Source organism: Chiloscyllium plagiosum, chromosome 42 (assembly GCF_004010195.1).
Source record: "Chiloscyllium plagiosum isolate BGI_BamShark_2017 chromosome 42, ASM401019v2, whole genome shotgun sequence".
Taxonomy (NCBI): Eukaryota; Metazoa; Chordata; class Chondrichthyes; order Orectolobiformes; family Hemiscylliidae; genus Chiloscyllium; species Chiloscyllium plagiosum.
The window spans coordinates 5363031-5390198 of record NC_057751.1 but is presented as its reverse complement, the minus strand read 5'-3'; the positions used below and the strand labels follow the sequence as shown (position 1 = coordinate 5390198).

At 48.1% G+C, this 27168-nt stretch overlaps 1 protein-coding gene across 2 annotated transcripts in view; it reads right to left on the bottom strand.

The window, feature by feature from the left end:
* The window catches only part of LOC122543053 (anthrax toxin receptor 1-like), a 142149-nt gene that overhangs the window by 29293 nt on the left and 85688 nt on the right, over window positions 1-27168 (bottom strand). The window contains exons 14-17 of one of the 2 annotated variants that reach the window (XM_043681250.1): window positions 24177-24215; window positions 11183-11281; window positions 9309-9479; window positions 3392-3472 (exon numbers count right to left, since the gene is read on the bottom strand). In XM_043681250.1, coding sequence (XP_043537185.1) covers window positions 3392-3472; window positions 9309-9479; window positions 11183-11281; window positions 24177-24215 — 390 coding nt within the window. The remainder of the gene's footprint in view (window positions 1-3391; window positions 3473-9308; window positions 9480-11182; window positions 11282-24176; window positions 24216-27168) is intronic. The other variant, XM_043681251.1, reaches the window with a different exon arrangement.

Sequence of the window (27168 nt, the reverse complement as noted above, 5' to 3'; positions counted from 1 at the left end):
ATCTCACTGGGACTATTTCTCCACCATTTCCCATTTGTGCCACAAAAGTCAAAGACTTCTACATGTGGGACCCTGACTCTTTTTTTTAACTTTTTTTAATTCACTTGTGCCTTAGTCACCATTTATTACCCCGTCCCTAGTTACCCCCCTAGTGAAGGTGGGGGTGAGCTGCCTCCTTGAGCCACTGCAGTCCATGTGCTGAGGGTTGACCCACAATGCCCTTAGGGAGGGACTTCCAGGATTGTGACCCAGGGACACTGAAGGAACGGTGATATATTTCCAAGTCAGGATGGTGAGGGGCTCGGAGGGGACCTTGCAGTGGGTGGTGTTCCCATTTATCTGCTGCCCCTTGTCCTTCTAGATGGAAGTGGTCATGGGTTTGGAAGGTGCTGCCTGAGGATCTTTGGTGAATTGCTGCAGTGTATCTTGTAGATGGTACACACTGCTGCTACTGAGCACCGGTGGGGGAGGGAGTGGATGTTTGTGATATGCTGCCAGTCAAGTGGGGGCTGCTCTGTCCTGGATGGCGTCAAGGTTAAAAGGTTTTTGTGAAGATATCTCTGCTCATCACAGCCAAGTCAAACCGCAAGAACCTGATAGAGACAGACACAGGAAAGCAGCATGAAATGTCGATTCTCCTGCTCCTCAGATGCTATCTGACCTGCTGTGCTTTCCCAGCACCACACTCTCCGCAGAAAAGCAGCCAGCTTGCCTAGTCCCACTGTCATGTTGACGCTCCCATTGAAGACACCAGGTTGTAAGCTTTGGCCAGACAGAGGGTAACCTTTACTGTGACAACATCTAACTGGCAGGGATTTCTGACTATTTGCATGTTAAATGGGGAAAGTTTGATGGAGTTTGGATCACAGGCTACCTCCTAAAAATGCTTACACCACACTACTTTTTATGTGATGGAATAAAATTTCTATCTGCAGTCTTGCCATGTGATCCTTCCCATCCATCCCTTTGAAAGTGTCACTGCCTGCATGGTTCAAAACAAACAGCAAACTCAGATCTTGTGGGTTGCCGGTTGCTGGGGATAAAACTTTCATTCAACTGCACTCATGCCAAGGAAGATTTTGTGTTTCAGTTCTTCAAGAGCTTATGGCAGACTTTCCTCATGAAAGTTCCTTCTGGTAACTCTTTCTAATTCATGCTTCTCATGATATGCGGTTGTGTTACATTGCTATCTCAGTCATTCTGCCCTCTCTGTCCTCACCCTTCTGTTTTGGGTTGTTCCAATGTAGCTCAGGTGACAGGACGCCATGTTTGAATTGTGTAACACCTCTCTCTCTCTCTCTCTCAGGAGAGAGACTGACTAAGACCGTGTGTGGGATGCAGCATTTTCACAACCCAGGGGACGCTGGATATGTTCAGGTTTCTTCAGTGCAGGGAAGGCTGAGAGAGCTGTAAAAGGTGCTAAGGGTATGGACAGGGGGGATTGGAAGCAGCTGTCTGCTTTGGCTTACGGGTCAACAATGACGGGCACAGTTTTAAGGTGAAGGGAGAGAGGTTGAGAGTGAGTTTGACCTAATAATTTTTCACCCAGAAGCCGATAGGAATCTGGAGTGTTGTGGCAGGAAACCTCACAATCTTGTAAAGGGCACGTGGAGGAGCACCTGAAATGTCCGAACATTCGAGGCTGTGGACCAAGTGGGGATAAGCTGGACAGTGGGACGTGCTTAGGTGGGTAGGTGCAGATTTGACGGGCCAAAGAGTCTCTTGTGTGTTGCATGAAAATTGTGACCCGTCCCTCTGCAACTTTGACTGCCACTTCCCTCTGAGTCCGCTGACGCATTCCAGTCCCACCCTGGCTCATTCGTGCACAGCAAGATCCCACACAGAGGAGTGTGACAATGAGCAGACGTGATAATGGCTGAAACGCAAAAGCAGTATTTTGCATTTGTCTTTGTCGGAGTATGAAGATGTTGCAGAGGCTGAGTCAAGGTGAACGCAACTGAGGCACTTGCTGGACACTGACGTCGAGGAGGTGGGATCAGAAAGACTACTTTGCTGTAACTGTACCAGCCTCCACCACTTCCTCTGGCAGCTCCTTCCACACACGCACCACCCTCTGTGTGGAAAAAGTTGCCCCTTTTCGGTACCTTTTAAGTCTTTGCCCGTCTCCATTTAAACCTGTGGAATCTGGTCCTACAGAAGGTGTTGGGATGGGGGTCAGTGGTCTGCCCCATTCCATACTCCTTTCCTCTCCCCCAAGAAAAAGACATGATTTGGAGATGCCGGTGTTGGACTGGGATGTACAAAGTTAAAAGTCACACAACACCAGGTTATGGTCCTACGGGTTTAACTGGAAGCACTAGCTTTCGGAGCGCTGCAAACAGACATTTGGACGCATTAAAGGTATTGTGGTCAAATATCCAGAAATTGAGGTAGAGGGAATGAGTCACGATTCTGCTGAACGGTACAGCAGGATCGAAGGGCTGAATGGCCTCCCCTTACGGCAGCTTTCTGTGTTTCTCCGACACAGCTGAGGTTGAGTCAGTCAAAACTGCAAACTGCCCACAGGTACTTGTCTGGAAATGGGACAAACCGCAAGTTGGAAACCACAGAAGTATAAGTGACCTCCTTTTGCTGCAGTTCAATGCTCTGGGAAAGTTGGAACAGGCTGTCAGGCAGAGGGAAGAGTGAGCGAGGATTCCTGGGTGAGGTTTTCAGGGAATAAACTCCAATCGAGCGATCAAACTTCCCCCCCCGCTGAAGTTATATAGGTAACTGCTGACTAACTACATATTTTCCACTTAAAGCCTGGACGGGCATGTGTGTTTGAGTTTGTTTTCAGAGCAGTAATTGTGGAGCAAAGTCCTTGATAGTGGTTGGTGTTTCTGACAATTTCCGTGTGCAGAGCTTTACTGAGCTTATGAAAACCAGCTGTTCCCTCTCTCCATTGACATCATCAGTCAACACTAGACTCACATGACTGCTTGGCTTCCACTATTCCAAACTTTCTGCAACTGCCCTTGATTTACAACTTTTTAGGGAATCTTTCGTTTCTGTTATTTCCCTCTTCGACCTTCCTCTTTTCTGAATAAAGAAATGTCTCTCTTTGTTTCTTTCTGCGGGGCAATTTGGAAATGCAAATGATAATCTTCCACCAGATAAGAGTGACCACAGCTCCCCCATCAAACATAAACACATGATTGATGACAGAGCACAGCCACTTCCTGAGTCCCTCATTGATGGGAACCACACTCAGACCTTTGCCAACCCCCGGCTGAGAATTACTCATTCCCCAACCTTACCAACCCTTCCACATCCCGGACGCTGCTACACAATCAACTGGAGAGAGAGAGAGAGAGAGGTGGTCTTCTGGAATTGGCCCATTGTTGTGCCCCATCCCAAGCCCAGCTAACCAGTCAGAGTTGTACACTACCTTGTCTCCAGGTTGGGGCCTCATTATCGATACCCGGTCGTAGCCTTTTCGCAGTAGAACCCACAGTGCGTCCAACTTGCCCTGAAAAGACAAAACAAAACTGTGGCCTTAGCGAGGGAAGGCAACTTCCAAATTCTGCAATTTTTCAGCTTCCCGCCATCAACGGTCCCCCCCCCCCCAGCCCCACTCCCAACTTTCTCCTGCTTGGTGAAGCTGAGACCTGGAGCCGGAAGCCTCCTTCAGCCTCTTCCCCCATCCTCCTTCAGACTGCAGGGCAGAGTCCGAGCCCCTCTTGTTGAGAATGAGGGAAGGGACGTTTCCACTTGGGGCCAAGGTGAGGACTGCAGAACACAGATTTGAAGTGGTCATAAACAAATCCAACAGGGAATACACTTAGGAAGACCCGTCTTTACCCAGACAACTCGCAACCTCAGACAGAAACTCAGTTTAATCACATAGATGGACTGAAAGGGTATTTTAATAAGTGCACTAGGGCAAATACAGCAGGATGTTTTTCAATGCTCTCATTTCATTTTGTCCTTTTGTTTTGAAGAAAAATTGTGAGGCAGAGGTGTCGAGCTGTCTGTAGCAAAGTAAACAACTTGTGAGGCTTTGGCAATTTTTGTTTTAAATGTTGGAACAATGGAAGCAGCCTGGGGTGGGGAGCGGGGCCAGGGCCAGCTCTCTCAGACCAGGACTTCGAGTTTCTTTCAGTTTTAGGTTGAGTTTTAAGCAAAAGCCCTTGGGGTCTCAACAGAGTTGGACATTTCAGTGAATGTCTCCCAGCTGTTACTTTCTCTGAATCTTCTCTTGATGTTGTTTTTCCTCCTGGACTGGAGAACTGCATGTCAGAGTAAGTGTCTGAATTTGCCTTTTGCCTTGAGGTGCGTGATTGGGATGTTACTATATTGGAACAGTTAATTAGTAACAGGTCATGTATCGGTAATTCTGTTAGGTTTTTCTTTCCCAATAGTTATTCCAAGTTATTCCTTGTTTTTTTTGCATTTGAACTACCCTGTTTAAATAAATTCTGCTTTGGTGAACATTAATGAGTTTGATGAGTTGCATTGTATCTGAAACATGGAACTTCACAATTTTAAAATAAGAAAATATCCGGGTCAAGGCTACCTTCTTCAAATATGTTGAGGGGTCTGGTCCATAACAAAGGGGTTGGATAAAAGTGTAGAAAGAGGGTTGACTGCACGATAAACAGAAATGCATGACTGCTTATATGTTGCAGGTATTTGAGAACAGCACTGTAAAAGGATGGTAGCAGCATAAAATTCACAAATACTCCCAGATCTTGTCACGACAGGTCACCGAACAGTGATGTTGTCAGGTGGTATTGAGCTCGACATTTCTGTGTGTTCAAGCTGCTTAGAAATCTCCTCCTCCCATTCTACAGATTCGCACGTTTCCCAGTTTAACTGCTGTGCTGTTCATGTTCACTCTTGTCAGCTGCCTGAGCTCCAGAATTTCCTTCCTTAACATTCCTCCTTGGCCAAGCTGTTGGTCACCTGCCCTGGAGGTGCCCAATGTTGATTGCATTGAGTCATACAGCACAGAAACAGACCCTTCAGACCAACTGCACTGACCAGATGTCTGAATCTAATCTAGTCCCATTTGCTAACCCTTAGCCCATATCCCCTTCCTATTCATGTCCCTATCCAGATGCCTTTTAAATGTCGTGATTGTACCAGCCTCCACCACTTCCTCTGGCAGCTCATTCCATACACACAACACCCTCTGCATGAAACAGTTACTCCTCAAACTTGTTAAATCTGTCCCCTCTCACCTTAAACTATACTGTTTAGTTTTATATTCCCCTACTCTAGGAAAACAATCTTGTCTATGTATCCTACCCAAGCCCCTCATGATTTTATAAACCTCTATAAGGTCACCCCTCAGCCTCCAACGCTCCAGGGAAAACAGCCCCAGCCTATTCAGCCTCTCCCTGTAGCTCAAATCCTCCAACCCTGGCAACAAATCTTCTCTGAATTCTTTCAAGTTTTACAACATGCTCCTAAAGCAGGGAGATCAGAGTTGAACACAGTATTCCTACAATAGCCTAACCAATGTCCTGTTCAGCTGTAACATGACCTCCCAACTCCTGTACTCAATACTCTGACCAATAAAGGAAAGCATACCAAATGCCGCCTTCACTATCCCTGTCTATCTGCAACTCCACTTTCAAGGAGCTATGAACCTGCACCCCAAGGTCTCTTTGTTCAGCAACACTTCCCAGGACCTTACCATTAAGTGCATAAGTCCTGCCCTGATTTGCCTTTCCAAAATGCAGCACCTCAAACTTACCTAAGTTAAACTCCATTTGTCTCTTAGCCCATTGGCCCATCTGATCAAGATCCTATTGGAATCTGAGATAATCTGTCCACTACACTGTCTATTTTGGTATCATCTGCAAACTTAGTAACCATACCTCCGATGTTCATATCCAAATAATTTTTATATAAATGATGAAAAGCAGTGGATTCAGTACCGATCCTGGTGGCACACCACTGGTCACAAGCCTCTAGTCTGTAAAACAACCCTCCATCACCACCGTCTGTCTGCTACTTTCTAGCCAATTTTGTATCCAATTGACTAGCTCTCCATGGATCCCATGAAATCTAACTTTACTAACCAGCCTATCGTGTGGAACCTTGTTGAACACTTTCCTGAAGACCATGTAGACAGCATCCACTGCTCTGTCCTCATGAATCCTCTTTGTCAACTTTACAAAAAAACTCAATCTTTAGTGAGACATGATTTCCCACACACAAAGCCATGGTGACTATCCCTAATCAGTCCTTGCCTTTCCAAACACATGAATTCCCTCCAACAACTTCCCTATCACCAATGTCCGATTCATCAGACTATAGGTTCCTGGCATTTCCTTACAGCTTTTCTGAAATAATTGCACCACATGAGCTACCCTCCAGTCTTCCAGCGCCTCCCCTGTGACAATGGATGATACAAATATCTCAGCCATGTCTTGGTGGGAGATTAGTACCATTTATGCAAATGAACACACCCCTTCACCTGTTGGCCCCCTCTCTTCACTGTTCACCACTCCCTGCTGGAGTGCATGTGTATGGTTATGGGACACTCAGAGTTTCTGTTGAGATGGATGTTTGTCAGAAAAGAGGTGCTGATGAAATGTTGGCAGCTGGGGAATCTCTGAGTGACAGGAAACAAAACTGAAAGCCATGAAGTCAAATCCTGCATCAAACCCAGTGCTGCGCACAAAGTACCTTTCTCACAATTATTTTCAGTTCTCAAAGAACTCTCCCCTGTTGATTTGCGCTTGGGTTCCTTTTCATTCTTGATTTTTTCCAAGCTTCCGATTACAATTTGTCAGATGCCAGTCAGCCCTCTGTTTCCAAGGCGTTTGGCTTGTGATGATGATGATGATGATGATTTTCCAAAGCCAGCAGTAAGACGTTTGCCAGATTCAAAGCAGGAGCTCATCTCTTGTTGACGAGCTGAACAATTCCAGCCCAACGTGCCATCAGCTCAAAGGTCAAACCTCCAGGACTTTGAGAAGCACAGTCAAAGACATCCTAATTGCTAACTGGCCAAGCTTGTTGGGCAATCATCACCAACAAAACAGATTTGTTTTCGATGCATCGTTGTTGATGTTTGAGCTTCAAAGTCTGACTCATTTTAAGAAAGGGGAGGTTCTGCCTGTGGTGGAGTTGGAGAGTGTTGTAATCGGAGTCACTGGATGTTGGAATCTTAGCCAAACAGAAGGTGTTTCAATACAGTTGTCCTAATTTCTGCTGGAGGATCTGAAGCCAAGTACTCGATCTTGTATTGTACACCCAACCTGAGCAATAGAACCTGTGTTCATTCACCTGTTGTGAACTGTGCATCCTGGAAAGGTGAGAGATTTGTTTCCCAAGACATTATTCCCAACGTGAAGACTTGCTGCAATCACAGCAATCTGTCTATGTTCTCGGAATGTCGATTGTTTTTTGGTAGTCTGGTCTTGGGCAGTGAATGTCAACAGCCCAGATCTCCCCTTCCAGTGACCCATGGGTTGAAAGGGACATCCATAGAGCATGTGGTCCTGTGGGCTTTCTGAATCATTGCCAAGATGGGAATCAAAGGGCGTTTCTGCGTGCAGTTCACACTGTCTTCATTTATCATCTTGGAATGGATTCTTGTCCATTGTAAACAATCCACCAGTGACTGGGGCATTGGAACCCAACACACTGTGTGTTCCCTTTCAATCAGACTGGCCCCAACATCAAACCCCTCCACCAAACTTGGCAGTGCTCTGTTTAAGCTTCATCCACACCCCTTGTTCATTTCACAGCGTCAACCAATCTCTCAATTCCTTTCTGGTCCAAGTGTTTCTCAAGCATCCTGATGTACTGATGGCATTCCCCGTAGAAGGAAGGAAATTCCTGATTCTCTGAGTGAAGAGGTTCGTCCTGAATTCCACACTGGATTTCTGAGTGCTGACCTTAAGTTGAGGGTTTCTCGTTTCGGTCTCTCACAAGGCGGCACTGAGAGCACACACATATACAGACATGCACGTGCACACGCACACACGGACACGGACATACAAACAAATGACCAAGCCTTTCTCTTTTGACATTCTACAGCCTTCTGGATTTGGTGTTCGGTGTGACAACCTTAGCTTGTCTTTATTTTATTGGTTTTTTGTTTTGCTTTGCTGGGTTGTTCCTGTATTTTTTTCCCTCCTTCCTTTCCCGACATATTGCATTCAGATGTTTACTACAAAACCGTTCATGATTACCTCAGCTGGACCTGGCCGCTATGAGCACTCTCCTTGGCCGTTACATGGTGAAGGCATTTGTGATTTATTCCCTCCTGCCCTCCACCCTATCTCAGGGACTCCTTTTTGTTCATTCCTGCCCCTCGACCTTCCAAGTTTCTCCCCTCCTCCTTCAGTTCTGACCAAAGATCACCTTCCATTGACTTGGTACCCCCCTCTCTCTCTCTCTCTGTCTGCACACAACGGCCACTTAGAACCGTGAAATGAAACAGCAAAAGAAAGAGACCATTTGGCCCATCTTACTCTTGCCAACTCACAGACAATCAGATGCCCTTTCTAATCCTGTGCTCATGTGCCGAGCACATAACTCTGCAGCTTCCGGCACTAAAGGTGCAGATGCAGGTTTAGGGTTGATGCTGTCAGTTTCAGACACCCACCACCCTCACAACCCACTCTGCCACTAAGCTTGAATTGCTGACCTCAGGTTTTTGAACTGCCTGCTCAGGAAAACAAGTTCCTCCTGCCTCCTCTATCTCTACCCATCACAATGTTGTCCACCTCAACCATGTCACGCCCTCAGCCTTCTCTGCTCTCAGGAAAACATCCCCCAAACTCTCCAATCTCTCCTCGTGGCTTCGGTTTAGACTCAATATTGCCATGTTTCCTCAGTTTTAAAGCAGACAGGGTTTCTTCAAAGTACTTGAACACATGAAATGTTTAATGAGAGACTTCACGTAAAGTTGAAACGCTGCGAATGCTGGTGATCTGAAATAAAACAGAAAGTGCTGGAGAAACCCAAGCAGATCTAGCAGCCTCTGGTCTGAGAGAGAGAGTTGACATTTTGAGCACAGTGACTCTTCTCCAATCCCTGCTGAGTTCTTCAGACAGTAAATCTGAGTCCTGTTGATCACTCTCTCACCCCCACACAGAGGCTGCCAGACCTGAGTTCCTGCAGCACTTTCTGCTCTGTTAAAAGATTCCAATTGTCCACCACCCCACCCGTGCGGCAACAGACTGGAGTAACCCCCTTCAGTTTTGATCTCAAGTGCAGGACTTGGGTTCTGAAGTTTCTCAACACGAATCTCTCCTTCTCCTCCACGCTGTGTGGACCCCTGCATTCACTAGGCGCCTTTGCCCTGAGCAGCCGCTGTGTTGAGTTTGAAGGGATCTTACCTTGATTGGTGAGTACCACTTCCTGGGGGCGTTCATCTGCCGAGCTCTGTTGTTGTTCTGAATCCCCAACTCGGAGAACTCGTACTCTTGCTCCGGCATTTTAACTCTTGCGTTTTTGGCCTTTTCCAACTTAGCGCCTTCTTCGGTCGATCCCTTCTCTCCCCAGCGGACCTGCAAAAGTGGGAACGCCGGCCTTTGAGAAGCTGCCTGTGGGGCTTGGGTCTCAGCTGGCTGCCTCGGAGGCAAAATGGGTGCCTCTGGCACCACGGCCCGGGCAATGGTGCACGCAAAGGAAGATCCCGTCAGCCAATCCGAGGGTGGGATTGAGTGGGCAATCGGTTCACAATGGATGGGTCAAGCACGATTTGCGGTGAATGCAGTCAGGCAGAGAGAGAGAGATCAAACCCCCCCCACCCGTCTTACTTGGATTTACCTGTGACCCTGTGTGTCCTTCACCGACCGGGGTATTCCTGCTCGTAACGATTTGGCAAGACGATAGCGAATCTCTTCATGAGAAAGAGGGGACACGCATGGGCCATTCGGCCCCTCAGCTCCATTCCACCGAGGCACAGAACAATACCCTCAGGGTGGCTGAGCGGGTTGGATTGGGCACCAGAGAGCGGGATGGGAAAAATCTCACGGGCGTTTGCCTGACAATGGGTGGGGAGGAGTGCGTGAGAGTGGGAAGAGAAGAAACAAAGGTGGAGATGGCGAGGGAGAAAGACTCTGAGAGTGTGGGTGTGGGGGCTGGGTGAAAGGTCACTCTGTGTTGCAGCTCCTCCAGGTGGAGGACAGAGGCAGGAGTTTTTTAACAAGCCCACAGAAGTCAGGAAACTCTTCGGGTGAGTGGGAAAGGAGCAGACAGGTGCAGGCAAAACAATGATAAAGAAGTTCCATTCTGGAAAGAAGCCTGACTGTGATATTATTTCCTGTAAACACTGCATCAGAACGAGCTGGTGGGGGCAGTGAGACATTTACTCATTCCTCTGGTGCCTGGTCATTCTCGAATGGTTATCCCATCCGGGGAGATCCACCCTGGGCTAGGGACAGCTCCTCTGCCAGTTATGGTCAGGAGGTCAGCTCATGGCATGAGGAGACAGCCCAACTGTTTCAAGGCTACCCTAGTCACCTTCCGGTTGGGGGGTGGGTAGGATTTGTGATAGTGGGGGGAGCTGGCTCAGGAAGGGAGCACCCATATAGCTGCTCAGAACACAACAGAGAGCTTAACCAACTCAATCTCCTGATCTCTGCACGTCACGAGAAAATGCTGGGGCAGTAGACTTTTCATGATGGGTCTTCTTTTTGCCTGTTGGCACAGACTCAAGGGGCCGAAGGGCCTGTTCTGTACTGTGTGAGTGTCTGACCATTCCATGCATTAAGGAGGCTTTGCTTGTTGGAATGAATGGGATCATACTGTGCGATCCTTTTCTTAAGTCATACACGACCTCGACATAAAATGATTATGATCATCTCCTGAATGACGATCGCTCGAATCATTTGTGTTATCCTCAGCACTTGCCACCCATTTGGATTGTTTTGAACAAGCCAATGATTTACCAAAGAGGTATTACCATTTTCCGAAGAGACACAGTGTGCCTTTCCCCCCTCCGTTCAGTGTCTGTCACCCACCCCAGATCACCAAAACAAGAGGGGCAAGGATTGTAGCGAGGTGGCCTGTCCTGAAGGTGGTACTGTGGGTTGGTGACAGAGTCATACAGTAACTAATCCTGGAACTGAAGAAGCTGTCCCTGGGTACCTTTCTCCCTGAGATGGTGTTGCAATTGGCAACTTAGAAACCTTTGCACTGTGCTCATTTGAGAACATGTGCCATCAAAACCCATTCTGTTCACTTACATTCAGGATTGTCTTCCTACCTCCATTCTTTTGATCCCTCCCACACCTCGACCTCCATAATAGGAGGCATCCACAGTTGGCCATTTCTTCTTGGGCATGCCTTCAGAATCAGAGTCTTCCTATGAGAGAGAGAGAGAGTAGGTGGTGAGAGAACATGTGCAAAACAATCCACCTCGTGCTCAGCCAAATCATGTTTCAATCCTGGCTGGAAGTTGGACAACGGGAAATGCCTCAGCTCTGAAAGCCATCCCCCCCCACTCCCACCCCAAAAAAAGACATCCTTCAAGGCTGACCCTGACACAACCCATTGACTTGGAAACCAACAGTGAAATGAGGCTTTGCAGACACTCGATAGCTTCATAGAGAGAGAGAGAGAGAGAGAGAGACAGAGTGTGTGTGTGAGAGAGAGAGAGAGAGATGAACACAGGGCACAGACCCAACATGATCGAAGTTGTACACAATATATTTTGCTTATGTCTCAGTCTGGCTTGCCTGAAAATATAAAAACAGGAAGAATTCTGATGTCATGGATGTTCACGGGGGCCAGAGGAGATTGATAACACTTGGTCGATTTTGCAATCACCCTCTCTGTGTTTACAAATGAGGATCACTTCAAAACAGAGTTGCTTCATCAAATTAAATCTTTCTGACTTCAAATGTGCCAGCTAAGCGAGGTTTCTTTATCCCTCTGAGCCCCCATGTTTCTCCATCTGGTCTCCGGGAGATTTCACTTGATCTAGTAGCAGCTCTGCTCCAAAGAAAAGCCTGTGTTTTTCTGAACTTGGGTCTTGATTCTCCAGCCTCTACACTCTCCCATTTAACTGTACAGGTCCTGGGCACAATGGAAACATATACTGAATTCCTCCTAGCCAACCGATAGCAGTCTAGCTGAGCCAACATCGTAATGAATAATGCAGCTCACAGTCCTGCCGGTATGAAGAAAGCCATTCGGCCCATTGAGTCAGCTCTACAATTCAATGACACCATGGCTGATCTAATAACCCTCTACTCTGCTGTCCTGCCTTTTCCCCATAACCCTGGATTCCCTTTAAACATCTGCCTGTCTCAACTTTGAATGACCCAGCCTCGACAGCCCTCTGCAGTGAACAATCCCACAGATTCACTCCACTCTGAGAGAAGAAATCCCTCCTCATCTCTGCCTTAACACAGAGATTACACCCTCTGGTCCCGGACTCTCCCACAAGGGACGAACAACCACTCCACATCTTCCCTGCCGTTTTTCTTGACTCCAATGAGTACAGGCCCAGCCTGCACAGCCTCTTGTCATAAGACAGTCCCTCCGTCCCTGGCAGCTTGCAAAGCGAGGTGCTCCTCAGACCCTGAGGGTGCAGCGGAGATTGGCCGAGGTGAACGGGAACACTTGCAATGATGGAAGGTTGGACATGTCCGAGATTCTTGTCCCTGAAGCATAGGAGGATGAGGATTGGTCCGATGAGGGAATCTAACCAGACTGGAGAGGAAGGACAAGTTTGTTTGAGGGGTGCATTTCCGAGATTTAAAGCAGAGATTTATGCAGGGGGTTTCAGGGGTGGGATGGGGTGAGGGGGACACTGAAACTCACTGCCTCAGAGGGTCGGCAAACAGAGAAGCCCTTGCAGATGAACCCAGAATGAATGTTAAGAACACACAGGGTTACTGTCCAAGAGTTGGCATGAACCTGGATGGTTCCCTGTAAACACAATGGGCCAACCGGCCTCCTTCCTTCCTGTGCCGTCTTGCTGTAAGTGACCCAGTAAAGATGCCTGAAAAGTATTCTCATTCATCTGAGGAATGCCAGCAAGTTTGGCACACAGTTTCCAGTGAAAACTATCAGGTGTGGCCCAGACATCCCAACTTGGATTTGGCACTCTGCTCACTCCAAATTGCAGTATTTTCTTCCATTTTCCAAGTGGGGGACCAATTCATACCGGCAGGACTGTGAGCTGCATTATTCATCAACTGAGCTGGAGAAACAAAAGCAGCGGCCACAAGTTGGCTCCAATGGATTTAACCATTTGATAGCACAAATAAAAAGAGCACTGAGCTTCTCTGCACTGCTAGCTCAACCCTATCGCTGTGGGTCAGAGACTCAGATCAACACCAATAGATAGCAAATGCAATTTCCTACGACATGGGACAAGCATAGAGGCTTGCAATCCTGCACTGAGTTACTTCCCTTCTGACTCCCTAAAGCCTGTCCACCATCTACAAGGCACAGGTCAGGAGTGGGATGGAATACTCCCCACTTGCCTGGATGCGGGCAGCTCCAACAACACTCAAGAAGCTCAACACCATCCAGGACAAAGCAGCCCCCACTTGATTGGCATCTCATCCATAACCTTCAACATCAACACCCTCCTATCGGAAGGATGTTGTGGAACTTGACAGGGTTCAGAAAAGATTTACAAGGATGTTGCCTGGGTTGGAGGGTTTGAGCTACAGGGAGAGGCTGAACAGGCTGGGGCTGTTTTCCCTGGAGCGTCGGAGGGGTGACCTTGTAGAGGTTTATAAAATTATGAGGGGCATGGGTAGGGTAAATAGAGAACGGCTTTTCCTTGGGGTTGGGGAGTCCAGAACTAGAGGGCATAGGTTTAGGGTGAGAGCGGCAAGATATAAAAGGGACCTAAGGGGCAACTTAGACCTAAGAGAGTGGTACGTGTGTGGAATGAGCTGCCAGAGGATGTGGTGGAGGCTGGTACAATTGCAACATTGAAAAGGAATTTGGATGGGTCTGTGAATAGGAAGGGTTTTAGAGGGATATGGGCCAAGTGTTGGAAAGTGGGTCTAGATTAGGTTAGGATATCTGGTCAGCATTGATGAGTTGGACCAAAGGGTCTCTTTCAGTGTTGTACATCACGATGACTATGACCCTAAACACGTTGTCCTGAACCTGGGTGTTGCTGACCTTGGGAAAGCACTGAAAATGAATGACCCCAGTGGAGGCATTTTGACAGCCGTCTCTGACAAACTCCAAGTATCAGATATTCCCAGAGGAAGTACCAGTGAAGGATGGTCCACCAACACTGACACAGACAACATAGTCGACCAACACAGAGGCGATGAGATTATTAATCCAGGCAGCTCTGCTCGTGTGCTGGACATCTGGGGTTTGAATCCAACCATGGTATATGGTGGAATTGGAATTCAATAAAGAATCTGGGATTAATGGTCTCATGGTGACCATGAAACCATTGTTGATTATTGGACAGCACACACAACAAACACACACATTCCCTGCCCTCCTCCACACACACACACACAGCAAACAATGTTGAGTGGTAATACCACTGGCCTAGTAATCCAGGGAGCCTCATGTTCTTGGGCATAGCTCTGGCAGATGGTGAGATCTGAACAGTGACCATGTGACCATTGTCACTTGTCAAATCCCATCCGATTCACTCATGTCCTTTAGGGAAGGAAACTGCCATCCTTAGCTGGTCTGGCCTACCCGTGACTCCACACCCACAGCAAGGTGTTGACTCTTAACTGCCCTCTGAGCAATTAGGGATGGTCCAGCCACAGACACCCCCATCCCTTGAATAAGAAGTTCTCATTCAGACACAATGGCCTCAGCACTGGCTGAAGTCATTCTAGCTTGGACGCAATTTTAATAATGAGGAGTCATCCATTGGTGTCCGTTTGGGAGAAACAGGTGGGGATGCTGGGAAATACCAACCACTGATGACGCCAACCATCTATCTGTTACTTCCCCTCACTATGCCCCAAGAGCAACAGGCTTCATTCAACATTGAACACAATCCCTGACAAGCCAACGGTGACATTTTTCTATCGTTCTTGGTGGTCTTCCTCTTGTTGTCTGAGAACACAATTGATTCATGCTGTATCTGGGGATGATTTTCCATCCACGAGTCATTACAAAGTACACTAGCCAACGGAGAACAGCTTCTTATTACCCCAGTCTGTCTCAGAGGTGGAGATGCCAATGTTTAACAGACTGTGCACTGCCTGTGATGATGGGACAGGTAGAATCCCACATGATATTGAAGAAACACACCAATGTGCACTTGTTTTGGGCAGACATACAAGCCTATGGGACAAGTGCTGGACAGTTGGACAAGGAGAGTTTGGTGCAGACTCAATGGGCTGGAAGGCCTTTTCCATGCTGTGAACATCTCGGGAGTCTCTGAGCCCTGATTGGTGCTGTTATTACTTCCGAATGTGTGGCACAAGGAAGGGTCCTGCAGTCACATGTCATGTCATGGCCTGTCCACTTACATTTAGAACAGGAAGGAAAAAAAAACTAGCTTGCATTTACGTAGCACCTTCCACAGCCTCAGGATGTCTCATAGTGTTTTCCAACCAGTGAAGCAGATTTGTATCAGAGTCCCTGCTTCAATAAGAGGAACAGCAGCTGCCAATTTGCTCACAGGAAGGTTTCAGATACAAGAGTGTGCTCAATGTCAGGATAACAAGCTGTTTTTTGTGAGGTTGGTTCAGGGCTAAACCCTGGCCATTCAGCCCTCTTCTCTCCCTCAGTGATCAATCAAAGGCCTTGGGTCATCAGTCGCTCCTCCAAGTGGGCTATACTGTATTGTCTCTGGGACACTGAAACAGTGCATCCTTGTCACGTAACAACCGAATAATTGTGTTTTTGTTTTTGTTTACCAGCCAACGGCAGCAAAATAGTTTTGTGATTGAATCAAAGCTTCCCAAATGTGAAACTGAATGGTAAAGATTGAACTCGCATTGAGAGAGCCCTTTTCCCACTCAGGGATCACCAATAATCTGCCCTGGTCCGTCCACATCGATGAAGAAAACACAACATTGAAACTTCCTCAGGAGGCAAAGGAAATGTGGCATTAGCGTAAAGACGCTGACCGATTTTTATAGATGTACCATAGAAACCCTACTCCCTGGATGCGTCACGGCTTGCTATGGCAACTGCTCTGCCTTGGACAGTGAGAAATTACAGCAATTTGTGAACACAGCCCATACCATCACGTGAGCCAACTTTCCATCCATTGGCCCCATCTACACTTCCTGCTGCCTCAGGAAGGCAGCCACCATTATCAAGGACCCCTCCCACCCCAGTTATCAACTCTTCTAACCCCTTCCATCAGGGAGAAGATACAAAAGCTTAAACACACATACTAACAGGTTCCAGAACAGCTCTTCCCTGCTGCTGTTAGGACACTGAATGGATCTCCCAAATTTTCAATGTCATGTTGACCTCGCTCTCTGTACACCCACACTGCAACTGTAACACTGTGTTCCTCACTCTGTTCTATTACCCTCAAGCACTGTCTGTACTGCACACAAAACAAAACTTTTCACTGTACTCAGGTACATGCGACAATAACAAATCACATCAGATCAAATCAAAATCTTCCAAATTCTTGACCCAATGGGCAGCACAGATGTGTCAACCAGTGTTCAAGACAAATTGTCACACTCATTGCTGACTGAGGAAGTGATCATTTTTACTCTGAATGTTCCCTGCACAGCCATGCACTGTGGCGCCTGCAGAGTGCACAGAGACTGGGGCTTTTCCATTTTGTTCTTCTGTTCAGACACATACCTCCACTAACCCCAGAAGCTATAATGGGGCTGGGGGTGGAGCAGGGGTCGGGGGGATGAGGGAGGGAGGAGGTTGGGGGGGGGGGAGGGGGGCGAGCTGACAGTAAAGTTGTTGTCCAAACTGGGCAGGGGGCTAGAGTCAAAGCCGGTCCCTGGATGTTAGTCATCTGTGAAGGAGACACCATCCATCTCCCTGCTCTATTCACAAGACAGGTAAAAACGTTTGAATAAAAGCAGATTAACTGCAGATGCTGGAAACGGGAAACCATGCACGGACAGTGCTGGAGAAATTCAGTCGGTCTGGCAGCATCTGTGGGGGTGTGAGAGAGACAGAGAGAGTTTCCAGTCCAGTCTGACCCCTTCAGATTACTTCTGTCTGTCCCTCCACAGATGCCACCAGACCTGCTGAGGTTCTCCAGCACTGTCCGAGTTTGATGTGGAAACATTTCATGGTAACGCGCCAACAATCTTCCCATTTTCTCAGCTGCTTCCAAGAGGAGTCTCATCAACTGAAGAACCTGATGGACCTTCCAGCAATTCCTGTGGTTCTCTCTCATGGACCATCACTTGGCAGGGTCCATGACGTTTCCTTGGGAAGTGTGGAGGAGTGAAACTGATTAGCCCCAGGGGGTTCCAACTTGGTAACGCCTCCATTAACTTTTGCCTTCAAGAATTCCTTATTCTTTAAGCTCAAATCTCAGAGTTTATGTGTTTAACATATATGGTCATCTGGGAGAGAGTGAGGACTGCTGATGCTGGAGATCAGAGTCAAAAAATGCGGCGCTGGAAAAACACAGCAGGTCAGGCAGCATCCGAGGAGCAGGAGAATCAACGTTTCAGGCAAAAGCCCTTCATTATATGGTCATCTGTGAAGCTAAACATATGGGCAGGCAGAAGGCCCATTTCAACAAAGCTGAAGACTTTGGGGATGTACCACATCGAAGAGATGAACCACACTGAGAATTCCAGGTCTGTTGTGTCACATCTTGCTTCCAGTAATTTCCACGTGGAGTTTTGTCTCAGGGTCATATAAATAAGTGGCTGCATTTTTGTGGCTTTGATCACAGACCATCTGAGGCAAGGAGGCTTGCTGTTTAAACTGCAGGTCTGAACCCGAAAGATCCAGGTACAACGTGAATGGAAATGAACACTCAGGACTCACACAGTGTGCTCCCACATTTGGAATCTGACCGTCCCGTCCACCTGACAGGCTGGCCGTGTCACAAATGATCTGAGTTTTCTTTCAATTTTTTTTTTTGTCTACTTTGCTTTCCCTCTGCTGGGTGGCCACCGATTTAAAAAAGAAAACCTGATCGTTTCAATCAGAAGGGTGAAATGCAGAAAGCCAGCCTTGCAGGTGTGACCTCGCCCATTCTCTCTCCGTTCATTCAGAATGAATACCTGCTTGCAAAGCTGAAACTATGTCCAACAAAGCAGCCTTATCTACAACCCACCGATCAGCCAATGGGTTGGAGTTTTTCACTCATTAATGTCAGCAGAAGGAACGTCTTCAGTGTTAGTTGGCAAGATCTTGCTCTTCCTCCACTTCTTCTGAAACAAACTCTGCCTCACCTTGTGCCCCTTCTCTGCATCCTGAAATAGGGACCCACTCTCACACTCTCACCTCGGTGCCAGTAGGTTCAGGGGTCAAGCTCCACCCCAAGGACAGAAGCTGAATTGATCCTTCAGGGTTGTGCTGCATTGTGCACAGGAGCTTTTCACACAACATGAATGATATCATGACTCTCTTCAGAGGAGAACAGGGGAGTGCTCTTGGGATCCTGGCTAACGGTTAACCTTCAGTACAGGCCTCACCTGGCTGACGCGGACACCTAGCTCATTGCTGTGTTTGGGATCTTTCTGTGCGCAAATCGGTTGCGGCATTCCCCATTTTGCAACCTCACGGTAAAGCGCGTGGAATACCTTGAAGTTGTGTGAGGTTTTATATAATTCGACGTTCTTGGCTTTGAGAAATCTAGCTTTTCCCACACCTTCAGCTGCTCCGGGTTGTCTCAGCCAGAAATCCCAGAGCCAGCCCTCAAACCACGGGACAGCCTGTCTCAGCTGCAGAGAGTGGCACCCTCTGGGTGTGACTGGGATGAGGAGTTCCCTTTTGCAACATTAAGGAACACAGTGAAGAATTTCACCTGGAATATTAATATCTACCACAAAGCTGTGATCCTATTGCATGGTGGAACAGACTCAATGGGCCGAATGGCCTACTTTTGCTCCAATATCTTACAACATTATGATTTTACTGAGGAGGAGAAAGGACAGTCACAGACACCAACCTGTCAGGATAACTCCCAGTTTTAATTCTGGGGGGGGGCTGCTGTACCACTAAGCAGGCAGCCATAGTAAGCAGCATGTGGAAGATAGAGTGACAGAGAGATTCCCTCCTGTCTGTTACTACAGCAGCCTGTGGGGTTCTTCCTGCAGTCAATTCGACAGCATTCCATCACTAACGTCAGGAGGAGCAGACAGATAGTCAGAGCCAGAGCCTGAAGTTTCGAAAACCCAATTCCCAGGTATCTCGGAGCTCAGGTCATCATGGACATAACGTGTGCAGAAAGAATCAACCATGGTTGAGCCCAGGCTACACTCAATAATTTCCCTGCTCTTCATCCGTCCTCTCATTGCCCGAAACCCTCTGAGAATGAGCTGAGGCAGGGTGAGGATGAATGCCTCTGCTGAGGGATCTCTCTCTCTCTCTCTATGTGTCTCTCTCTCTCTCTCTCTGTCTCTCTCTCTCTCTCTCTGTCTCTCTCTCTCTCTCTCTCCACTTCCCTCAGAGTGCCATGCAATGAAGGAGCAGGCAGGATCTACCGAATGATCAGAATGAAAACAGGAGAGGACAACGGGAGATGTGAATCCACAGTGTCTGGGCAGAGTCTTGCAGAGCGCGAAACCTTCCCTGCACTCCCCAATCCCCTCCCATGGTCATTTCCTGTTCCTCTGCAATGTTCCCATTCCAAGTGTGAATTTCCCTCCCATCTGAAAGCCAGCTCTTGCAAAAATGCCATCCCGTATTCCCAATTCCTCCGCCTCCGCCGGATCTGCTCCCAGGGGAACCAGTTCCACCACAGAACACACCAGATGGCCTCCTTCTTTAGAGACCGCAATTTCCCTTCCCACGTGGTTAAAGATGCCCTCCAACGCATCTCATCCACATCCCGCACCTCCGCCCTCAGACCCAACCCCCCCAACCGCAACAAGGACAGAACGCCCCTGGTGCCCACCTTCCACCCTACCAACCTCCGCATAAACCAAATCATCCGCCGACATTCCCCCCACCCCCAAACAGACCCCACCACCAGGGATATATTTCCCTCCCCACCCCTCTCCGCCTCCAAACAGACCCCACCACCAGGGATATATTTCCCTCCCCACCCCTCTCCGCCTCCAAACAGACCCCACCACCAGGGATATATTTCCCTCCCCACCCCTCTCCGCCTCCAAACAGACCCCACCACCAGGGATATATTTCCCTCCCCACCCCTCTCCGCCTCCAAACAGACCCCACCACCAGGGATATATTTCCCTCCCCACCCCTCTCCGCCTCCAAACAGACCCCACCACCAGGGATATATTTCCCTCCCCACCCCTCTCCGCCTTCCGCAAAGACCGCTCCCTCCGTGACTACCTGGTCAGGTCCACGCCCCCCTACGACCCACCCTCCCATCCTGGCACTTTCCCCTGCCACCGCAGGAACTGTAAAACCAGCGCCCACACCTCCTCCCTCACCTCCATCCAAGGACCCTGCCTATCTCCTTTTCCACCTATCCACTCCACCCTCTCCTCCCTGACCTATCACCTTCATCCCCTCCCCCACTCACCCATTGTACTCTATGCTACTTTCTCCCCACCCCACCCTCCTCTAGCTGCCTTTATTCCTGATGAAGGGCTTTTGCCCGAAACGTCGATTTCGAAGCTCCTTGGATGCTGCCTGAACTGCTGTGCTCTTCCAGCACCACTAATCCAGAATGCAGAATCACTGCCCACCAACTCTGCAGCATATTGCACTCTTGAGTCGCACAGAAACACTCTCCCTGTCCATCTCCACCACCCCCTGTCTCTTCAGTTACCAGCCAGCATGCCAGTAAAAACAACCATTTCCTTTCTATCGTCACAAAACTATGCGTGATTTTAAAGGCCTCACCTTCAACTGATTCGAGCAGAAACAAAAAATCCAAGCTGGTTCCAGACCACATCATCCAAATCCCTCATTCTTTGAAACCCCTCAAGATCCTGATCAGATCTAACTCAGGCAGCTACAGGGGGCAAGGGAGGAGATTGCTGGTAGAGATATTTCATACTGCACTGGCCACAGATGAAGTGCCACATGACTGCAGGTTAGCTAATATGCTTCCTTTGTTCGAGGGCAACAGGGATAGATTAGGTAATTACAAACAAGTTAGCCTGACATCAAGGGTAGGGCAATTATTGGGAAAAACATCCGAAGGACAGGAGTAATCAACATTTGGAAAGGCAGGAATTGATCAGGGATTGTCAGCACAGATTTCATAGGATTCCTACAGTGTGGTGGCAGGCCATTCAGCCCTTCAAGTTCTCACCGATCCTCTGAAGAGTGTGGCACCCAGACCCACGCCCTAGCCTATCCCTGTAACCCTACCTTTCCCATGGCTAAGCCCCCCAAGCCTGCACATCCCTGGACACTGTGGAGCAATTTCCCACAGCCAATCCACCGTAACCTGCATATCTTTGGATTGTGGGAGGAAACCGGAACACCCGGAGGAAACCCACGCAGACACGAGGAGAACAAGGGTGGAATCTTGGGTGAGCCTTGGGTGACTGACTGACTGTGTGGAGTTTGCACGTCCTCCTCATGTCTGGGTGGGTTTCCTCCGGGTGCTCCGCTTTCCTCCCACATTCCAAAGATGCACAGGTTACAGTGGACTTGCCATGGGAAATGTGAGGTTATGGGGAGAGGATGGGGAACTGGGTCTGGGTGGGCTGCTCTTCAGAGAGTCAGTGTAGACTCGATGGGCCGAATGGCTTTGTTCTGCACTGTGGGAATTCTCTGATTCTTAACTGGCCTGTCACGTCGACACCTTCCTGTCACATTTACAAATAAAAACAAGATAATCTCTACACTTAGTCCAAGATCTTGATACCCCTCCTGTTGCTGTCTTGTAAAGATGTCTTTTGCCCTGTGACTGAGAGGACGTGTGTTTTAAACAACACTTGACCCAACTGGTACACATTGTGGTTTAATCCTATGTGTGCTGAGTCAGCTGTTCCTTTCTAATCTCTTCTCTTTGAAACACCTCTTTAATCTAGGAAACAGTAACAAGATCACTGCCTTAATTATCGCTGTTCAGCCTCACAATTTCGAGACTGAAAGATATCTTCCACTCTTTCTCTTGAACCTCTTCGATTGAATCTAAATCCACTGAGCCCAGCACTCACAACTAACAGCTTGTCTGGATCCGCACTGTTCCCTTTCTTCATCATTTTGAATATCAAATTACACTGCAATTCAGCATAACCCAAAGAAATTTATTCATTTTTTCAGGTCGGTCCTCATATTTGTCCTTGAACTGAGTGGCTTGTTCAGGGACTTGGGAATCCAGCACATTGCTGTGGATCTGTCGTCCGATGTAAACCAGACTGGTTTTCACTCAGGCATATTCACCTCCCAGATGGGTTTCTGAACAATCGATGACAGTTTTTGTCATCATCGTGACCAAGTACATGAGAACTAGGAGCAGGAGGAGGCCATTCAGCCCCTCCAGCCTGCGCTGCCTTTTAACACAAACAAGGCTGATCTCATCTTGGCCCCAACTCCACTTTCCTGCATGCTGCCCTCTCCCCTTCAACCCATAACTCATTGATGGTTTTCCCTGTCTCCTCCTTCAATGTACTCAATCTCCTAGCATTGGCCGTACTCTGAGAGAGTGAAATCCACAGATTCACAGCACTTTGAGAGAATTCATTCATCCTCACTTCTGTTTGGAATCCATCCAGGTCCTTATCCTGAAACTCCAATCTCTCGTTCAATCTCTGATTGCCCCACATGAGGGAACATCCTCTCCATTTCATCAATTCCCTTTTGCATCTTGTGCACCTCGATTAGATCTCCTTACATTCTTCTTAACTCCACAGTATCGACCTAAACTGCTCAATCCCTCATCCCTCACTTGTGGAATCAATCTGGTGATTTGTGTTTGAAGGATTGAGGAGCTGCCTGGGTTCTTTGACAAAGAATGTGTGTCCCTGCTATGAAAGGGTGTTTGTAACCACCCTCTGTGCTAACAGAGAGAAATGGGTGACCCTCGGGTCATATATTAATGCTGCTATGCTTCCGATGCAATGGTAAGCTTGTCAATGACACTGGGTCATTGTCATGTGCACACCTTCCTATCCCAAGAATACAGTTCCCAAGGATGCACGTCCATGCCAACAGGTTCCACATCCATCACCATCTGGCAGCTGCCCCAGGCTGAGACATATTGACCAGCTGGGGTGTTGTGGACTGCACACACAGCTCCCATTGTTTGCAGAGACAATGGCCTGAATCTCAGCATCTGGGACTGAACTGTCAGTAACTCTGGGCTAAACAGGAGATAGTGAGGACTGCAGATGCTGGAGAAGTTAGAGTTGAGAAAGTATGGCTCTGGAAAAGCCCAGCATCCGAGGAGCAGGAGAATCGACGTTTTGGGCTCAACCCTTCATCAGGAATCCTGAACATCAGGATGATGGGCCCGGCCTGAAACGTGGACTCTCTTGCTCCTCAGATGTTGCCTGACCTGCTGTGCTTTTTCTGGCACCAACCCTGGGCTAAAGGTGCACAGTGTACCAGACAGCACCAGCACAGTGGCTGTGATCTACCTGTCACCTGAACAGACTCAAACAGGCAGTGCCAGTGGCAGAGCAAGAGCGATGTTTGAGACCATGGGAGCACCTCTTTGCTTTTTGCCCATGAGATGGCTGCTGCAGATCGCAAGGACTTGGAAATTGAGCAAGAGCTGGTCCATTTGGTTTCATGTCTAATGTGCATCTGCCTTCATGAACAATGTCCAATGGGCTGCCCCTTCAGCCTCACTTCATTCACCCTGAGCTCAATTCCCTTGCCACACAGAATTCCATCCACTTCAATGGAGTAGGTAGGAAGCAATGGGCAGTTCATTTCCCAGCCGGCCTCCCTCTCCTCAAACAGCCAAGGCCTCCAAGTTTAAAATTCTCCATAGGTCCTATTTCTACATCAAAACCAAACTCAGCATCATGATGTGTCTCCTCTCTCTCTCTCTCTCCCTTGCTCTCTCTCTCTCTCTCCATCCTCCTCTCTCTCTCTCTTCCTCTCTCTCTCTCTCCCTCTTCCTCTCTCTCTCTCTCTCTCTCTCTGTCCATCACAGCCACCCAGCCAGCTGCTGAATGAAAGTTCTGACACCCTCTAGCCAGGGTTTCACTGTTTGACATCACCACGGTGGGGAAGGTGAGAAAAACAGGACTTACCTCATCATCCATGGGAGGTGGAGGGGGCTCTTTGATGATCTGGAGGAGGAGAGGAGAGGGAAGAGGAATTAGAAAGCTGATTGAGATACCAAACATTCTCATTCAAACAGTACCATGAGGGCAGTGGGGAACATGGAATGTAAGGGTGGGGGAGACCGAAACCCTCATCATATTGAAGAAGGATGGAGCTGTGCACTTGCCATGCCGAGACACAGTGTTATGGACCAGGCCAGACCAGATCCCCACCTTAAAACATTTTAAAGAGGTAGCCCAGAGCCTAGTTTTAATTTTTTTAAAGGCAGATGTAAAATGGATATTCCAGGTGTGATGCAGCTGGTCAAACCACTCACCTTTAAATAAAACAATTTATTTACACAGTACCAATGAAACAGGAACGAAAGAAAAACAGAAATTAGAATTTGATAATCCAACTGACTTTGTACTGCAACTTAATTAAGGGGCTGTTCCAATCCCTACAACATCCCATAAACTCACCCCTTGGCAAATGGTAAAGTCAAACACAGATTCTTACAGGCTGGAGAGATTTCAGAGAGATAGTTCAGGTATGAAACATCTGTTGAAGCATGGAACCTCTTTTCACCGGAGCTGCTTCTCTCGGTCCCCAGCAGTTTTCTGACTCCTTGCTGAAACTGAACCAAACTGGAAAAGCAAAACCCTGAACTGGGAGGACTGTCCACTCCCCTTCCATTGTTTTGAGTAGCCACTTCCAGACATACCGGCACCTCTGCCTTTATGACCCATTTTGGAAAAACCAAGGACAATATAACCTTACTAAGGGGCAGCATGCTATAGGCCAAGGGCTGGGAAAGGGGATTTGACTTGTGAGGAGGCTGCTTTTGACAAGCACAGACTTGTTGGGCCCAAGCACCTTTTTCTGTGCAGCAGATCTCAATGACTCCGCGAGACAACATGCTTGAAATCATGAGGGGGTTCTATTCAGGAACATCAGAAGAAACAGCTCCCAGTAGCTGTAGAGGTGGAGATTTAAGGTGACCGGGATTAAGAGAGAAGATGTGGATTTGTTTCAGACTGAGAGAGCGCTGATCTGGAACTCACTGCCTGAAAGGGCATGGAGAAGCAGATTAAACAGGAACATTCCAAAGGGAGCTTGGTCAATAAAGCAGGAGAATCCCTGCAGGGATGTGGAGACAGAAGGGGCCATAGCTGATGGGTGCAACAATTTGGATAGCTCATTCAGAGAGCCTGCACAGTCACTAAGGACCCATCAAAGGGAGTGGCACGGTGGCTCAGTGGTTAGCACTGCTGCCTCACAGCACCAGGGACCCGGGTTTGATTCCTGCGTAAGGGGGCTGTCTGTGTGGAGTTTGCACATTCTCCCCAAGTCTGTGTGAGTTTCCTCCCTCAGTCCAAAGATGTGCAGGTCAGGTGAATTGGCCATGCTAAACTGCTCTTAGTGTTAGGTGCATTAGTCAGAGGGAAATGGGTCTGGGTGGGTTACTATTTGGAGGGTCGGTGTGGACTTGTTGGGCTGAAGGGCCTGTTTCCACACTGTAGGGAATCTAATCTAATCTAATCAATAACCTCTGAACCAACTATGAATGGACTCTCCTTTCTTTAAAATGTCTTTCCCAGCTCGTCTGAGTTTCTGAGACAGTGCTCCCTAGTTTCTAGTTGTCCCTTGAGAAGTTGGAGCTGAGCTTCTGCCTTAAACCACTGCCATCCTTGGGGAGTAGATACAGCGAGAGTGCTGTTAGGGAGGGTTATCCAGGATTCTGACCCAGTGACACTGAAGAAACAGTGATACATTTCCAAGTCAGGATGGTGAGGGACTCGGAGGGGAACTTGCAGGGGGTGGTGTTCCCATGTATCTGCTGCCCCTTGTCCTTCTAGATGGAAGTGGTTGTGGGTTTGGAAGGTGCTGCCTGAGGTACTTTGGTGAATTGCTGCAGTGCGTCTTGTAGATGGTACACACTGCTGCTACTGAGGGTCGGTGGGGGAGGGAGGGGATGTTGAAGGTAATGGATGAAATGCCAATCAAGTGGCTGCTCTGTCCTGGATGGTGTTGAGCTTCTTGAGTTTTGTTGGAGCTGTAGGATTGAAGTATTCCTCTCCCTCACTCACTATTTTCAATGTGGTTAGGTGTGAGTAAGGTGCAGGACAGTTATTTGATCTCTCTACCCTTCAGTAAATGGCTGACTCTGACTGTGGCCTCAGCTCTACATTCTCCCCAGTGACTGATGAAGAATTTCAGGGGGATGAACTTCGAACCGGACTGGAGTGCAGGAACAATGTTCCATGTGAGCAGGTAGCCTGGAGCCAGAGATCACAGTCTAAAGGTGACTGAGATATGGAGGGTTGAGAAAACTGGACTAGACAGGGATAAACACAGCAAGGATATTCCTGATGACCGGGGGCTCATAAGAGTCATAGAGATGTACAGTCACAGGGGAAACCATCTGGGACTGAGATGTCTTCACTCAGAAAGCAGGGAGCCTGTGGAAATCCCTGTCTCAGGAAGCAGCTGAGGCTAAAACATGGCAAGTTTTTAAGAAGGAGATTGATATATTTCTGAAGGCTGAAAGGATCAAGGTGTATGGAGAGAAAACGGGAGCCGGGTCTGAGTTGGATAGTGAGTTAAAGTGGTACAGAATGGCAGTGCAGGCTGAATGGCCTCCTCCCGTTCCTATTGTCTGTGTTTCTAGGCGCGAACTGAGTTGTGGAAAGCTGGGTTCACAATGGAGGCATCTGAATTATTCATTCAGAAAAATAATCACCCAACCCTCCTCGCACTTTTGGGAATGGAAACATATTGTGTGCTTCCTGCACAGGGAGATGAAATGAAAGATTGCTCAAGATCTTGGACACAGTGTCCCGTCCACTAAATGAGAAGGTTTGGGTTCAGCCAAGCAATCACTCTGTGCTGTTGGCAGCACTGAAATTGCCTGTGCAGTGCACAGAGTGTGCCTCCAGTCATAACGTTCCCAAAAACAAGATGAAATCACTTTGATCT